Genomic DNA, 17,364 nt, shown 5'->3' with positions numbered 1-17,364 from the left:
ACAGGACAATTCTCAGAGACAGCAAGTTCTCCCGATACCTGCATTCTGCTGTGATCATTAGTGGGACCATGCTGGTGTTTGGAGGAAACACCCACAATGACACTTCCATGAGCCATGGCGCCAAGTGCTTTTCTTCAGATTTCATGGCCTATGATCTAGGTAAGTCTCATTTAGAAGTTCAAGTAAGCAGACAAAAACTCCTGTTATTCGTGAAAGCTGATCTGTCAACATTCAAGATAGCATGCTTTTTAAAAAAAAAACCAACTGAAACCATTAGATCCTTTTGGGTTATACGATTGCAGTTAATGGAAGGGTCATTGCCTGCCCCCCTCTGGCTCACTCACTCTAGGGGGGGGCAGTGGTGCTCAGCTTCTGAGCTTTGACTCACAAAGCTTGAGTTAGGTATTTTTACTTACTTAGGTATTTATACTGCAAACAGGTTCCCCAGGGAAGCCTCCAGCAGAGTTCCCTGTGGCACAGCTGTGCCAAGGTTCTGCACATGGCTCTGTCCCCGGAATATCTCAGGGCAAAATGGAGACGGGGCTGCCTGAAAATGGTAGCAGACAGTTCTGGTTTTCATTATCTCAAGTTCCCCATGCAGATGGCAGCCAGCGCTGCTGTGATCAGCCATGTGTGCAACGTTGAGTCGCCACTGGGTTCTTGCTATGGGGCAATTTCTGTTTGCTCCAAACTTTGCTTTTGCAGCAGCTCGTAGCTGGGGGTGGGGTGGGGGGGAGAAATAGAATATGCTGTAAACAACACAGTTAAGATGAACTGTGCCCAGGTTTTTGGAATGTGAGCAGCCCTCAGTCTGTTGCAAGGGGAGTGGGCATTATTTATCTGTTCTGCTGATAACGTGTGCATTGCAAACGTTGTTCCATAATCCCAGGAAAAGGATGCATGGCTAGCGACGACACAGTGGTGTGTGATGCTAGATTGTCCAGCACACAAGGGGGTCGAAGTCGTCATGTGGAGAAGCAGGCCAAGCTCTTGTTTCAAAGGCCATGCGCCTCTGTGGCTGCTTGAATGTGCCTTGCTGGGAGATGCTCCCATGTGGCAGGGACCCAATTTGATTAAGCAGCTGAGCTTGGAAAAGCCAGGAGAGGGCAGCATTTAACAAAACTATAACTTGGATGCTGTTTTCCTTTAGGCAAGATGGGGATCAGTTTACACACCGAAGAATAAAATCTAGATCATCTCTTAATACCCTATTTAAGTTTTTATGGAAGCCTCACCATAATTCCTGGATTTCTGGAATGATTCGTTTTTGCCCACATGTTGTAGCACAGCAATATATTTTTCTTTTCTGTGCAAGAGCTTAACGTCCATCTTCTTGCTTTACGCTCCCCCCCCCCCCCAGCATCTTACATAGCTCCCTGAAGCTATCAAAAGCCCTTCACGATAATGCAGTTGCTGTGTCTCCCTCTTCTCTTGGCATTCACTGAAATACTGGCAACCATTTCCCTGTGTACGGGCTTGGGTTTTACGAGAACACAAACCTCTTTCACAGTGCATGTGTGCGTGCGCACACAAACTGATACATTCTTGTGGATCTGAGGTGGAATTCAAAAGTTGGCTTAGTTCAAAGTCAGCAGGGCAATCATTCTTGGTAATCTCAAAACCATTAGCTTTTTCTCGACTTGGTTCCCAGCGAAAGAGGGAGAAGGCAGCAGAGTCGAAGCACTTCAAGTGCTCCTCCTAATCTACAAAAATATGTTCCTTGGCCTCGCAGCTCTCAGCCTCCTGGATCAAAAATACCATTGAACTTTCTGGCTCGCTTTCCCTTAGATCTGCCTTGAAAAACTGGAACGGCACATGTGCCCATTAAACAGTTCAGCGAAAAAATCAAATGCTCTCACACCGAACTTTTTTTTGGAAAGGGAGAGAGAGAATAAATCAGTGAAACCTCTGCTGGCAATTAAAGCATCCCGCAGGGCGAGGGGCCATTAGTCCAAACTGTATCAGGGTTCCATCCCTGAATGCCAAAGCCTCATCCTGAACTATTCAAAGTTGCCAGAGCTCTAATGATTTCAGCTAATGTAGCATGCGTCGTCCCATTTGCTGGTGCCTTCCTTTCATGCACTGCAATACATTCTGGTGCAGTACTGACGACAGGGAAGTTTTAAGTCTGAATAACCAGTAATGTGGGGGTGTAAAGGGGAAGAAATAGGACCAGTTGCTGCCCCGATGGGAGGACTAGGCGTAGGCTGAGGAAGATGGATGCTTGGAAGTAGCAGGGCAGGACAGCCAGGAAGTGGGCAACAGATCAGCTGTTGGGGCGAGGCACCTGGTTGTGGTTCATTTGTATTACGAGAAGCAACTGGCTGGGTTGGAAAATGTGGGTTGCATCCAATGCTCCTCCTCGTGTGTAGCTCCAGTGGTGCAACAGGAATTCCATTTCCTCTCTTCCTTCTGTGTGCCTCCTGAACCTGCTAGATGGGACGGGAGAGGAAGGGGAAGAGGAAGATGGAGCTCTGTTGCACCCACAGAAGCCAGTTGTGCCGTTGGAGTTGAAGCATTAACGAAGGCCATATGTTGTTTTAGCCAAGGCATCAATGCCTGCCTCTTGAGATCCAGCTTTCCTCCCCCTTTCCTCCCATTGCCCAGCCATTTGCCTTTAGTGCGCATGGTAATATGGACCGTGAACCATCTGGTGGTTAGAACTTTTAAAAATTCTCCTTATTGCAAACTTGTGTGCTTCCAGCTCTCCTGGGAATTTTGTGTGTGTGTGTGTGTGTGTGTGAGAGAGAGAGAGAGAGAGAGAGTGAGTGAGTAAAAAGGAGCAATCACCAGAACCACTTAAAAGCCTTCTTGAGTTGTTGTGGGTGTGTGAGTATCTCTCCTGGTCACACCCTGACTCTTTTCCTGAGAGTTGACCTGGGTAGATACATTTTAAGATTAGACCACATACCCTGATCCTCTCATGGCAGTTGCTTCAGACCTCAGTGTTTTTGTGTGTGTGTGTGTGTGTGTGTGTGTTTAAAGATTCAGTATTTTGAACAGTTTGAACCCCCCCCTCCACATTTTCCTGCATTATTCCTCATTATTACAGACAATTTCTTGATTTCTGCAAAGGATTTAAATGGCTGGACATTTGTGGCTGGTGCAATGTTGCTTTTGACCCCGAAGAGTTTGAACCATTGGAAGGGAAAGACATGATACACTAGACAGGAATCCCTTTGAGGCATTAGCCTAAAGATAGCATATTTGCTAAACCTTATGGGCTGATGCCCTTTTCTTTCTTTCTTTTGGTTCAAATACTTTACTTTTTGCAGTTTCATCCAAGGTAAGTGTGTATTTGTGTGGGAATAATCTAAGCAGATGTGAAAGGGGGTATTAGGACAGCTTGGAGAGAGGAATGAAGAGATGGTTCAATTTGCTCTGCTCTCCTCCTTGCCTTAAAGCCATGGCAAGCAGAAAGTATTCTAAATGGATTTGAGCCCACTCACCCAATAACCAGTGAAAGAACAGGGACCCCTCTTAGCTACTTGTGACATTCATTTGTGTGTGGGGTGGGGGAGTAATTTATCTAGTTGCAAAAGATAATCAGACCCCCCTGGGGATTTAATAATACCGTCTAGCTCTAAAACACCTTTTGCACAGGTTAGACTTTCTTCTTCCGGCTGTACAGAGCAGGTACTTGGTTGCAGACAACACAAAGCTGGTTCTGCCATACCGGTTAATGAGGCGAGTGGTGAAAAGAATGGCAGCTACGTATACCCTCATCTTTTGTGGGGTCTCCTTAAGAAATTGCACCGGGGATTGGGCTGGATGTGTCTCCCGAAACACTTTAGCACTTATCTGCTCTTTGGAATAGCTAATGAACGTCCCGTGTTGTCATTTGAATTGCTTTTGGAATAATGCAAAAAAAACCCCGTTCCGCCTAAAATGCCAGCTAATGTACCAGAAGGAACTGCTCTGAAATGAGGCTTGCTTAATTCCAGCTTGCGATTGTTGGTCCGTGCTGCCTCAACCTGACCTCCCTCACGACGTCAACAGATTTGGACACTCTGCTGTGCTGAGCAACAAGTAAGAGGGCAGAATGGCTTGTGGGTGTGGGGAGAAGGGGAGCCAGGGTCTCGTCCTCCACTCCTGTTCCCGACCACATGAGGTCATGGCTGAAGGTGCTCCTGCTTGCACGACCAGGACCTCTGAACTTGCACCAGCTGCTTGTGACGGCTGAACAGAGCTTCCACTCGTGCCCATACCGTTAGCCCTATTCTGTTATTCCTCCTATGAAGGGGCAGCGCAAGCCCAGAGGGGCTGTGGGGCTCTGACGTTTGCCCTTCCCCTGTCATTCAGAATAAACGTCTGCTGTGGGGAGCCTAGAGGAGTGCGGCTGGTTGCTTCAAGTATTTTTCCTCCACAGGTGTGAGGGCAGAGGGAGCCATGTGACAGCAAGGATGCAGCCTTTGTGCTTGCGTGCTCCCTCCTTTACCTTTTTATTTTTTTATAAATTTTATTAGTCTTTTCCACACAACAACACAAAAAATATTGAAAAAATAACAATACACAAAACATAAAACCAACATTCAAAAAAACAAAAACAACAAATCCGTATCTTACAAGTTAATAATATAAACACTAAAAAGAAAAACAAACATCGACTTTCACCAATCCCACAGCACCTCCTTTATCTCTCATTGTGTCTTCCTGTTTTCCTTATCACCTCTAACCTAGCATCTAGATATAAATCCATCTTTCTCATCCTTTCACTTCACAAGGTTATTCCAGACTCAGCCAGATTTCTGTCCTCGAACCTTGGCTTTTAAGGTATTCATTTAGACACTCCCATTCCTTTTTCACTTCACTTTTGGGTTTTTGTCTTATTATATCTGTCAATTTAGCTAATTCTAAATATTCTGAAATCATACATAACCACTCCCCCCTAGTGGGTAACTGATTCCCTTTCCAATACTTAGCCACCAGGATTCTTGCTGCAGACGTCACGTATAAGAAAAAATTAGTTTTGTCTTTCGGACAAATGACCATTCCCCCCCCCCCTTTCCCATTCCACAAAACAAATTTGGATACGTTGGATACATGGGGCGATGCTGTCTTGCTTTGTTGCCCATGTCAATTCAAGTGCCCATACCTGTTATCACAAAGAGGGGACCACCATTATTCTGAAGTCTAATTAAAGCAAGTCACTTTTCCTATTGCAGCGGCATCCATGGCACTTGTGGATTGTCAAATTTAAGTGATAGGGCCAATATTTTAGCTGCTGGCTTTTCCCAGAAGATTAACACACTGTATGCAAATGACAACATGGATGCTTTCCCAACCTTACACTCAGTTGTGTTAATGTGTATAGAGTACACATTACCTTTTGTGGTGGGCTTGAAACTTCCCCCACCCCTTTTGTTCTTTATTGCCAGTTTTATGCTAGCTGCCGTGCTATTACCTTCCCGTGGTAATGAGCTCAATGGGTTAATTGTGGAGAAGTACTTTTACTAGTTTTGAAACATGACTGTTTAGCTCATTGAGTTTTGCCTCCATCCTTGCTTTGAACAACAGTTTCCAACTCAGCTTTTCCACCCCATTCGCTGGCTAATGTACCTCCTATCATAACAACATGGTTTTATCGCCTTTCTGAGAGCCTCCGCCTTAAATCTTCTCCTGGGCGAAAACCCGTTTCCCTGCTCCTCTGTGTTACAGCTGGCCCTTTTGTGAACTCTGTTTTGTATCTACTGCACCGCACTTGACTTCAGCCATCCGTCACTTAATCTGTACTGCCACAGTTTTCTCTTTTGTCTTAAAACACCCAGAGAAACAATTTTCACACTTCTTAGGTTCACTTAAAAGCTCTGTTTTTGTGAAACTCTGGTCTCCTTTGTGTGCAGGTGATGCTCAGCAGAGTTATTAAGAGCTCTGTGCACTTTGCACGTCACAATATTTCTGCGTTGGGAAGTGGTGAAACAGTTTTGCAGTCAGAGTATATTATGCAAGTTTTGCATCCACATAGGCCAGAGATTTAGGGCAGGAACAGGGGGGACCGTGGCCCTCCAGATGGCATTGGTCTCCCAACTTCCATCAGCCCCAGCTAGCAGGGCCATTGGCAAGGATGATGTGAACTGTAGTCCAGCAGCACCTGAAAGGCCACACATTGCTCAGTCCGGCTTTAGAGTTTTTGACCCAGGCTGGAGGACTGGAAGCACATGGAAACTGGCTTGTGGGCGGCCTGCATAGATCAGGGTCAGGAAACAACTGTGGAGATGGGGAAGCAATGAACCAAGAGATACTTAAGATAATTTAGAGCAGGAGTCAGGAAAGTTTTTCAGCAGACCTGTCCCTCAGACCTTGTGGGGGGCTGGACTATATTTTGAAAGAAAGAAAGAACGAATTCCTATGCCCCACAAATAACCCAGAGATGCATTTTAAATAAAAGCACACATTCTACTCATGTAAAAACACTGGGCAGGCCCCACAAATAACACAGAGATGCATTTTAAATAAAAGGACACATTCTACTCATGTAAAAACACGCTGAATCCCTGACCGTCTGCAGGCCAGATTTAGAATGCGATTGGGCCACATCCGGCCCCCGGGCCTTAGTTTGCCTACCCATGATTTAGAGTACTGAAGCCATGAGCATCATGACTTCACCCTTCTGCTTCCAAGATGTCCACCAGCCCCAGCTGCAATTTCCCCAAACTTCTCAGTAGCCAAGAAGACTGGATGTAGGTTTTTAAAAACACCCAAGATTATTTGCATGCCCATTGCAGAACTGCATACCAGACCATGTACTTATATCAGGGAACCTTTGGACTTCCAGATGTTGCCCTCATCAGCTCTCATAAACCTCAGCGAGCATTGCCAGTGCAACATCTGGAGGGCTAGAGGTTCCTGTTAGGGTTCCAAGGGGTTGCTCGAGAGCAAGGAGGCAAATACCTCCCTGCACAGCTGTGAAGCCTTGCTTTTGATGCCAAAATAAACTTTAGCGCCACTCTCCCGTGGCTGGCTCATTCACTGGCAGAATCCGTGAGTGGGCGGTCCTTAAACCTTCCCCAGCAAAGCAGTTTCTTGACGCCCAGTCTGCGCCTCCCCTCTCGGCGCGAAAGCTTACTGCGCAAGGAGGGCGTGGGTAACGGAGGACCTCTCCCCTCCCTGCTTTGCCCAGGCAAGGTGTCCTGGCACCGCCTCGCCTCCTCCGAGCCCTGAAGCTCCTCTCCACTGGAGGCGTGGTTACTCTCCTCCGCTGAGAAGGTGCTGCTTCCCACAATCTTTGGGGGCTCTCTGTAATCCATCCGGCTTTTCCCCTCTCCCCCCTGAGCCGATGGCAGTTCCCTGACAGTTCCCTACACCTGACTTGCCGATGAGTTGCACAAACACACAGCATGTAGAACTAAGTAGTTCCTATTAGTCCTTCTGCCTCTCTCTTTACTCTTTTAGTGTTGCAGTGCAAGCTGTTAACAACAACAACAACAACAACAACAACAACAACAACAACAACAACCTTTATTATTTATGGCCCATCCATCTGGCTGGGTTTCCCCAGCTACTCTGGGTGGCTTCTAGCACTTATATTAGATTCTTGTGCCATAAAGAGCTGCTTGGCTACTCTCTGATAGTGGTGAACTCTGTAGAAATGTTACCTTTATGGAAGCTGACTTGCGACCCACCAAGCTAAGTGCATTCCAACTGCACCTGTGGGCTTGCTGCCTGCTTGACAAGGCCAGTGGGCTGCAAGTGGTCCAGCGCCTGCTGTAAACGGTGAACGGCCCTACAAAGGTTCCTGAACAACCAGGCAACTTCTCATGGAATGGGAGTGCTTTAATTGGAAACAAGCCTAGTGTTTGAGAGGAATCTTCAAACACGGCTTCTGTGTGTGGATCAGCCGGTTAGAAGTGTCTCACACGGTCTCCCTTTTGAAGTAAAGAACAAGCCATTGATCTCTCCCTTCCCCTTTCCTTCCTTTGTTAGCAATATGTATATATTTGGAGGTTTTAACAGCCTGCTGTTGAGCGACATTGTGAAATACACCCCGGAAAGCTGCGAAGCCTACAGCAATGCAACCTCTTGCTCGGGGGCAGGCCCCGGGCTGCGATGCGTGTGGAACAGCTCCACCCTCCAGTGCCTCCGGTGGGAACTGGCCACAGAGCAGCAAGAGCAAAAAGCTGCTGAGGACTGCCCTTGCTGGACAGGTAGGTGTTGCAGACAGATTCACTGGCTTTTATTACTCTGGCATACTGGACACTGCCTTCGGTTAGGGATGTTTCCACTGGCTGTTTGGTAGCATTGGGGAATGGTTTTGGGGTTGAAAAATGTCGGGGGCGCCCTTCAGATATCACTGAACAGCTACGCTTGTCAGGTCCAGCCAGCATTGACAGCGGTCAGAGATGCAGTTACAGTGGTACCTCGTGTTAAGAACTTAATTCGTTCCGGAGGTCCGTTCTTAACCTGAAACTGTTCTTAACCTGAAGCACCACTTTAGCTAATGGGGCCTGCCGCCGCGCCGCTGCTGCGTGATTTCTGTTCTCATCCTGAAGCAAAGTTCTTAACCCAAGGTACTATTTGTGGGTTAGTGGAGTCTGTAACCTGAAGCGTCTGTAACCCGAGGTGCCACTGTACTGCCTGCCTGCTGCAACTAAGCTGCATAGGTGCAATTGAAGTAAATGCATATTTTCCCATGGCTCACCCCTCTTGCTCCCCTTCGTTGAATTTTAGAGCTGCTCCTCTATATTTTGAAATAATAATAAAAATAATAATGTCCATGGTGACTTACAATGTGGAGTATCCTTTTATATAGATAAAGCAGCATTCATTCATATGAAATTCCCCAGCTACAGCCTGACATGGAATAGCCCAGTGACAGGGGTGGGTTATTGTTCTGTTCTTGTTTTTGTCGTGCATTTTATGTTTTTATCTAGTATTTTTATGCTGTGAACTGCCCTGAGATTTGTGGATGAAGGGCGGCATGCAAATTTAATTAAATAGCAACACCTGTTGCTTGTGTCCGAATTGCGGTGGGCAAGTAGACCTTTTGAGACTGCTAGGAAATGCCCGTTTGGTCATGCAGGTCTTTCTTTTTCCTTACTAGCTGTGGACCATGACAAATGCGATCAGATAACAGACTGCTACAGCTGCACGTCCAACACAAACCGGTGCCATTGGTGCACCGACCAGTGTGTGTCGAGGAACAGCAACTGCTCAGAAGACCAGGTAACGGTTTCTGCCCCCCCCCCCCGGTTATGTCTGCTGCCAAGAAAGCGCTTGTCAGCAACTGCAGCTGACTTTGCCAAGCAGTTGCAATTCGTAGCTCTGGGTGGGCTGCTTCAATTGTGCTCAGTGGCTCACTAATGAACATCCTAAAAGAGAGAATGGGGAGAAGCAAAAGGGTTGTGTATACTCTGCCAAAACGCTTCTATTTTTTATACCTAATCACACAAGTCACACACACTGAGAAGCATTGCAGGGTGCAAACAACAATCTCCCCGTACTCAAGTCACTGAAGACCTACCTTTGTCTTTCCTGTTTTGATTAGATGCTTCCAAGGCAGGCTGGGTTAGATCAGTGGCTCTGCTTGTCTTTCTTTCTTATCTATAGCATATTAGGTTTTTCACGTTATTACAATAAAATAGTATAGTCCCTTATTCGTCCACGTCCTCCCTATGCCCTTGTATCCTTTTAGTTAGGGCAGCCTTTCTCAACCTGTGGGTCTCCAGATGTTGTTGGACTACAACTCCCATCACCCCTAGCTAGCAAGGCCAGAGCTCAGGGATGATGGGAGTTGTAGTCCAACAACATCTGGGGACCCACAGGTTGAGAACCGCTGAGTTAGGGGATTTTCGTTTTTGATGTTCTGTTCTTTGGCGTTCTATACAGTGCTCAGGTTCACATGCATGGGTCAGGGTTGGGATAAATGAATGTCAGTGCTGTGTTGTGGGCCCAGATCAATGCACCCCTTTCGGCAGGAAGGCTAACCGCAGATTGTCAGGACCATGGACAGATCAGTGTGACGAGTGCTAGCTGGAGCTTGCAGGAAAAGGGCTGTTGTCTCAGTGGCATTCTGAAGCCTTATGAAGGCTGGTGGGTCCAGACCTTCTGTCAACCCATCTTCCTCTGAGGACCTGCTTGTATTTTTTAAAGGGTCATTTTCCAGTTGAGATGCCTCCGGCTCCTAGGACATAGGGAAGGTGACTAGGTGACCTAGAAGGACTACATGCAATGGGGTGTGGTGTGGACGAGACCTCTGACTCATAAAATCATAGAACTGTAGCACTGGGATACCGAGAGTCATCTAGTCCAACCCCCTGCAATGCAGGAATCTTGGCTAAAGCATCCATGACAGATGGCCATCTAATCTCTGCTTAAAAACCTCGAAGGAAGGAGAGTCCACCACCTCCCGAGGGAGTCCATCAAACAGCTCTTACTGTCAGAAACTTCCTGCTCTTTAATCGGAATCTCCTTTTTTTGTAACCTGAAGCCATGGGTCCTACCCTCCAGAGCAGGAAAAAAACAAGCTTGATCCATCTTCCATGCGGGATCCCTTTAGATATTTGAAGATGGCTTTCGTATCTCCTCTCAGTCTCCTCTTATCCAGGCTTAACATACCCAGCTCCTTCAACCATTCCTCATAAGGCTTGGTTTCAAGACCTTTGATCATCTTTGTTGCCACCCTTTGCACATGTTCCAGCTTGCCAAAATTGGGGCCGCAGTACTCCAGGTGTGGTCTCACCAAGGCAGAATAGAGTGGGACTATGACTTCCCTTAGGGGACGCGGGTGGCGCTGTGGGTTAAACCACAGAGCCTAGGGCTTGCCGATCAGAAGTTCGCCGGTTCGAATCCCCGTGATGGGGTGAGCTCCTGTTGTTCGGTCCCAGCTTCTGCCAACCTAGCAGTTCGAAAGCATGTCAAAGTGCAAGTGGAGGTACCGCTCCGGCGGGAAGGTAAATGGCGTTTCTGTGTGTTGCTCTGGTTCGCCAGAAGCGTCTTAGTCATGCTGTACAGCGGCTCCCTCGGCTAATAAAAAGAGATGAGCGCCGCAACCCTAGAGTCGTCCGTGATTGGACCTAATGGTCAGGGGTCCCTTTACCTTTATGACTTCCCTTGATCTGGACACTATACTTCTGTTGATGCAACCTGGAATAGCATTAGGGCTTTTTTTGCTGCTGCGTCACACTGTTAGCTCATGTTGTTGGGTAACAACATGAAGGTCCTGGAGTGGGTGGAAATGGCTCCTTTGGACAGCTGTGCTGGCTGGACCCAGTGTCAGAAACACCTGGAGGCAGTAGGTTAGCAAAAGCTGAGCTAAGCAATGAGGAATAAGGTCACATGGCTGCTACTTTGCCAGGTTGTTTGATGTAGCTGCATTTGGAAAGCTTTCTTCATACACCCTGACCCTCAGGACCCCCTTTTCCCTCTTTTCTTTTTTTGGTCCCAACAGCTGAAGAACTTGCTTTTTAGTCACTTAAAAAAGTATATGGGCCCCAAAGTGTTTTGGGAATGCATCCTTACAGTTAGCCACCTTTAAAAAGTCCTGTTGCTTCCTGAATGTTTTCAAAACCTTTGGCTGTCACCACCTGGGAGGCACACTTTGAATGCATTGCCCAAAACTCTTATTCAGTGGGACGATCTGTGACAAAACTGATGGAACTGATCTGGAACTTCCAATGAAACCCACGCCTGGAATGGTCTCAAAGCTGGGTGGATGAATGGGATTTCTGAAGTTTAGATAACTCTGCTGGCTTTGGTGCCCCACAAGGAGTGTGTTCATGGCTAGATCTACCCTGTTGTCCCTTTAGCAGAATTGTTGAATCATCTTGTGTATGTTGTGAAGGAAAAAGTGTACCCTTTTGCTGTCTCTGTTAGACTCCCATTGCTGCGTTTGAGAATTGCCCCAAGGATAACCCTGCATTTTACTGTAACAAGAAGACGAGCTGTAAGAGCTGCAGCCTGGACCAGAACTGTCAGTGGGAAGGTCGGAATCAAGAATGCATTGCTTTGCCTGGTATGTTTTCTCCTTGAGTGTAGCATTCGCATATGCTTCTACCCTTTCCTTTCACTCCCAAATGGAGAAGAATATCTGCCTGCCTGCCTGCCTGCCTATCTTTTTGCATTGCTTTATTGCACTGACATTACAGTGGTGCCTCGCAAGACGAAAAGAATCCGTTCCGCAAGTCTCTTCGTCTTGCGGTTTTTTTCGTCTTGCGAAGCAAGCCCATTAGCGGATTAGCGCTATTAGCGGTTTAGCGGCTATTAGCGGCTATTAAAGGCTTAAGGGATTAGCGGATTAGCTGCTAAAAGGCTATTAGCGGCTATTAAAGGCTTAAGGGATTAGCGTATTAGCTGCTAAAAGGGTATTAGCGGCTTAGATCAGCTGATAAGCGGCTTAGCGAACAGCTGATAAGCGGCTTAGGGGCTTGGGAAAAAGGCTGGGAGGGAAAAAAAAACCCCAGGAATCGCAAGGCATTTTCGTCTTGCGAAGCAAGCCCATAGCAAATTCGTCCTGCGAAGCACCTCCAAAACGGAAAACCCTTTCGTCTAGCGGGTTTTCCGTCTTGCGAGGCATTCGTCTTGCGGGGCACCACTGTATTTTTAACTAATGCCATTAATTTGATTCTGAATTGATTTTAGAATGAATTGAGTTTAGAATGTATTTCAATTAATTGATTGTGATTTTATGTAAATTGTGTTACTTTTACTGTTGTTAGCCACTCTGAGCCCAGCTTCGGCTGGGGAGGGCAGGATATAAATAAAATTTTATTATTATTATTAGTGAGTTAAATAAATGATAGTATATTGATGAGTTAAATATATATATATATTTGTGAATTGGAGATCCTTGAAGGCACCTGAGTCCCTGTGGGTGATCGCCGCAAGCGAGGCAAGAGTGAAACTTCTGCCCCTCTTTTTTTACAGAGAACATCTGTGGGGCCACCTGGCACTTGGTGGGCAACTCTTGTCTGAGGCTCACGCAAACGAAAGATAGCTACGACAATGCGAAGTTGAACTGCCGGAGCCACAATGCCGCTCTGGCGTCGCTCACTACCCAGAAGAAGGTGGATTTCCTTCTTAAAGAACTCCAGAAAACACAGTCATCAGTGAGTGATCCGTAATGCCCTTTGAAGTTGCGTCTGGGTGGTCAGGGAGGCCCTTGCACATTAATGCTCAGGTTGAGTTGCTCCATTTCAAAGGGAGCTGTTGAAATTCATATTCCTCCGTGAGGTTGTAACCAAGGCTAATGTTGGCATCTCAGCACAATGTTATGTTTTTGATGTTAATCCCCCCAAAGCAACTGCTTTTGGGTTTTGACTACTTTAGCAGTTGAAAGTTGGGGCTTACCTGGCTTGGTTCCATATGCAGAGAACCCACATCTAGCTATCTTGTAAGACCCAACTACCCATAATCTTATTAGTGTGGGGCAGTTGTGACACTGTGCTCTCTATCCCCCTTGGGGCACTCATGGTGCCACCCCCTCCCTTCTACCTAGGCTTGCCATTATGTCTCTGACAAGCTGTTGTCTGTTTTTAGGGCTCCATTTCAGCAGCTGGGTTCGACTGTCTAGTATGCTTCTAGCTATGAGAATTGCCGCAATTAGCATGCATGTCTATTGAAGGGCAGAGAGCTAGAGAAGGAAGTTGGCGATAGCATGAGGGGGTTGTGGAGAGACACTAATGACCTTCTTGCGAACTCAGCAGCTTGCTGCCTCTCACTCACACCCTGTTCGAATCTCAGCAGCCCAGAGACCATTATGCGTTAAGCAAGACCTATCTCTTAATAGAAAGCATATTTTTGCTCATTGAAAATGCCCATGTGTTACATTGTGGTTGTGTGCTCCTCCTTAACTCTCATACCGCCCTCCTTCCTCTTAGCCGAAAGCCCTGACGCCCTGGGTTGGGCTGCGGAAGATCAACATATCGTACTGGTGCTGGGAAGACATGTCGCCCTTCACGAACACCTCACTCCAGTGGCTGCCTGGGGAGCCGAGCGACATTGGGTTCTGCAGCTACTTGGCGGTGCCAAACAACCAAGGGCTGAAAGCAGCAACATGCATCAACCAAGTCAATGGCAGCGTCTGCGAAAGGCCTGGTAAAATATCTCTTGGTGCTCTTGCCGTAGAAGACTGGTGACAAACATCTGTGAAGACCATTGCTATTGGTGGCATGCAAATACAGATTGGTGCATTAGTGTAGGCTCTTCTTTCCACAATATTAGAGTTGATTTGTATCGACACACTGGACTATCAGTTCAAGGGAAAGGGACTTACGCATTTCTCGCTCTATAAGACGCACCCGACCATAAGACGCACCCAGTTTTTAGAGGAGGAAAACAAGAAGAAAAAAATTCTGAATCAAATGTTGTTGAAGAGGAAGGAGGAGGGAGGATCAGGCTAAGGAGCCGCTGGTCCGTCCACCCCTTTGGGGAAGCTGGATCTGCTGGCCACCTAACAGCGTTGTCCCTGCTGGGGGGATCGGAGGAGGCGGGCGAGATGAAGTGACACTTTTCAGGAGTCCTTACGGAGCCCCTTCCTTTCCTCCTCCTGCTTTGCTGAAGAGGCGCTGCGCTGCTCTGCTGAGCCCAGCAGAGCAAGAGGGAGAGCTGCGCAGCGCCTCTTGGTCTGCTGGCTTCCCAGAGAGGCAGGATGAGGGATGGAAGGGGCTCCATAAGGGCTCCCTTCCGTCCCTCATCGTGCATCGCTATGAAGGCATCACAACAAGAGGCACTGCGCAGCTACCCTCTTGCTCTGCTGGCTTCAGCGATAGCTGCGCAGCCTGCATTCGCTCCATACGACACACAGACATTTCCCCTTACTTTTTAGAAGGAGAAAAGTGCATCTTGTAGAGTGAAAAATATGGTAGGTCAGTGGTAGAGCATCTGCTTCATCTGCAGAAGGTCCCGTCTGCAGGTTCATCTGCAGGTTCAGTCCCCGGCATCTCCAGCTACAGCTGGGAATGTCCCCCGTTTGAAACGCTGGAGAGCTGCTGCCTGTCAGTGTGGAATACACTGAGCTAGATGGATCAGTTGTCTGACTCAGGAACGTAGGAAGCAATGCAGGAATCTCAACTGAAGCATCCATGACTGGTGGCCATCCAACCTCTGCTTAGAAACTTCCAATGAAATCCACCGCCTGCCTAGGGAGTCTGTTGCACTGTCAGAGTGGTGATAACTTACTTCTGTGGAGTCCTTTGACACCATCCCACTACTGATCAAAATGTGAGCTCCAGCTTTTAAAGTCTAGGGAGCTGTGGTTTATCTTGAAGAACCTTGGCGTTCATGCAGAGTGTGACCTCAAGGGCTAAAGCCTCGAGGGGAAATTAAATGGATAATCAGGCACGGAGCTGAACTCGAGAGCCGTTTTGAATTGTCTGGGTTGCGGAAAGAGGTCTGTCAGCAAGAGGGCTGCAGCAGCTTCCTTAATGGATAAGAGCTTTATTAGTAAAGAATGGGAAGGACCACAGTGATGCTGACAAGAAGCGGTGTCAGGATTCAGCAGCCTTTTGGGGGTTCGGGAGGAGAAAGTTGGATTCTTTTCACCAGCAATGTAGTGTTAACCTTTGGCTTCAAGAAAAAGGCTTGTAAATGTCTCACATGGTAAAAGCTGCTTGCCCTAATCCCTTTTTGTTGTTGTTGTTGAATGCGCAGCCAACCACAGTGCCAAGCAGTGCCGTACCCCCTGTGGCTTGAGAACGGTGTGCAGCGAATGCACCAGCAGCAACTCTGAGTGTATGTGGTGCAGCAACAAGAAACAGTGTGTGGACTCCAGTGCTTATGTGGCCTCTTTCCCTTACGGCCAGTGCATGGAGTGGCATACCGTGAGCAGCTGTCCACGTAAGCAATCCCTTGGCCGATGGGGATCTCAACCGTTGTTGTTTAGGGGCAGTTCCATAAAGGGGGCGGTTGCTTTGGCAGGCATCGTCCAATGGGCCCTGCACCTAGTATATTTATGTACAGGCAGCGACTATTTTGGGAGGCATCCAATTGATGTGCAATCACCTATGCAGGGTCCTTTTGGACCTGGAAGATGGCAGAAGGGGGGTATAACGGGGTGGGGTGCATTTATATGTGCTCTGCTGCACACACAGGGCCTGGGAATGGAACCTCCACATGAAATGGTTGCTGCCTGTATTTTGCGCTTTTATCTTACATTTTTATGTTGCAAACTGCCCTGAGATCTATGGAGGAAGCGAGTATACAGATTTTATTATATTCTTCTGTTGGACTGGAGAACAGAATTTTACTCGTATGTGTGCTCGTTGTAGGACTGAGGACAACAGGATCCCAAAGCTGCTCCCCAGATTAACAGGGTGGCTGTGGGCAAGTTGCAGTGGTCTAAATCCAGAGGAATATGTTAGGATCCCCATACTGAGTAGGACTTTTGAGGCTCTCATTTGTCTGCATCCTGCCAGGCTACTGCCTCCAGCCGGTAGAGTTCCAGGTGAAGCCTCCAGCACCAGTTTTCCTGCACAATATTTACCGGGCTACTCAGATGCAACCCAGGTCCTGTTTTAAAATTCCATTCATCTTTATTTATGATTGCATTATTGATATTTGGAAAGTCCTAACCTACAAGAAGAAAAACAACAACAACTAAGCCCACTTCACATTACGCTTCCCAGTTGCTGTTTGGAAAGCAGGTTGCAGGCTGTAGTTTGCTCATTCAGCTTTAATGGCAAACTCTGACTTCTTGGAGCCAGCCAGGATCGAAACAGAATGCGAAAAAGGCAGTGTGCAAGCGGGAGGGTGTTCAGACCCTGGTGTGCTGTTGTTGCATGTGAACGAGCCCAGGGTGTGAAGCCTTAAAGCACTGGTGTCTTCTTTCCTTAACTTGGAAGTTCTCTTTATCTCCGCAGCTGAAAACTGTTCTGGCTACTTCACTTGTGGGCACTGTTTGGAGCAGCCTGGCTGTGGCTGGTGTACAGATCCCAGTAATACGGGCAAGGGGAAGTGCATTGAAGGCTCTTCCAGAGGTCCAGTGAAGATGCCGCCTTCACCTCCACCAGCAACAGGAAAATCCTACCTGGAGCCTGTCCTTGATGTCAGCATGTGCCTGGCTGAGAACAAATACAATTGGTCCTTTATTCACTGTCCAGGTAACTTATTTAGGAGTGCACATTTGATGTGGAGATCAGTTCTCTCTTAAAACCCTTAAGTGATCCTCTTGTATGCCCAGTAGGCAGGGGCAAGAAGAGGGTGGATTTGTTTAATCTTTCAGTGACCGTATTCAGTTTCTTGAAAAGGGAACCAGGTAATGGTGCCTTATTCCTGAGTAGTGCAGAGATGTTAGCCGTGTTAAGGGAGAACTTCAGAGAATGTAATATTACGTTTATAATGTAGAAGTCTGCCACTCCGTTTGCTTGTTTATAGTGTTTTTAGTCCTCTCTTTAGTTAAAAGACTCCATAATAAATGAGGCAGTCCTTGCC

General features: G+C 47.3%; 1 protein-coding gene across 1 annotated transcript in view; it reads left to right on the top strand.

Moving 5' to 3' along the window:
- The window catches only part of ATRN (attractin), a gene marked incomplete at its 5' end in the record, with an annotated part of 172,161 nt that overhangs the window by 77,510 nt on the left and 77,287 nt on the right, over positions 1-17,364 (top strand). The window contains 9 exon segments of the mRNA XM_083398154.1: positions 5-159; positions 3,945-4,029; positions 7,924-8,144; positions 9,041-9,162; positions 11,812-11,950; positions 12,862-13,043; positions 13,815-14,031; positions 15,586-15,771; positions 16,794-17,033. Coding sequence (XP_083254280.1) covers positions 5-159; positions 3,945-4,029; positions 7,924-8,144; positions 9,041-9,162; positions 11,812-11,950; positions 12,862-13,043; positions 13,815-14,031; positions 15,586-15,771; positions 16,794-17,033 — 1,547 coding nt within the window.

This window comes from Podarcis tiliguerta (genome assembly GCF_965153285.1).
Source record: "Podarcis tiliguerta genome assembly, chromosome: 9".
Classification (NCBI taxonomy): domain Eukaryota; kingdom Metazoa; phylum Chordata; class Lepidosauria; order Squamata; family Lacertidae; genus Podarcis; species Podarcis tiliguerta.
The sequence above is the reverse complement of the archived record's forward strand: the minus strand, read 5'-3'. Positions and strand labels throughout refer to the sequence as shown.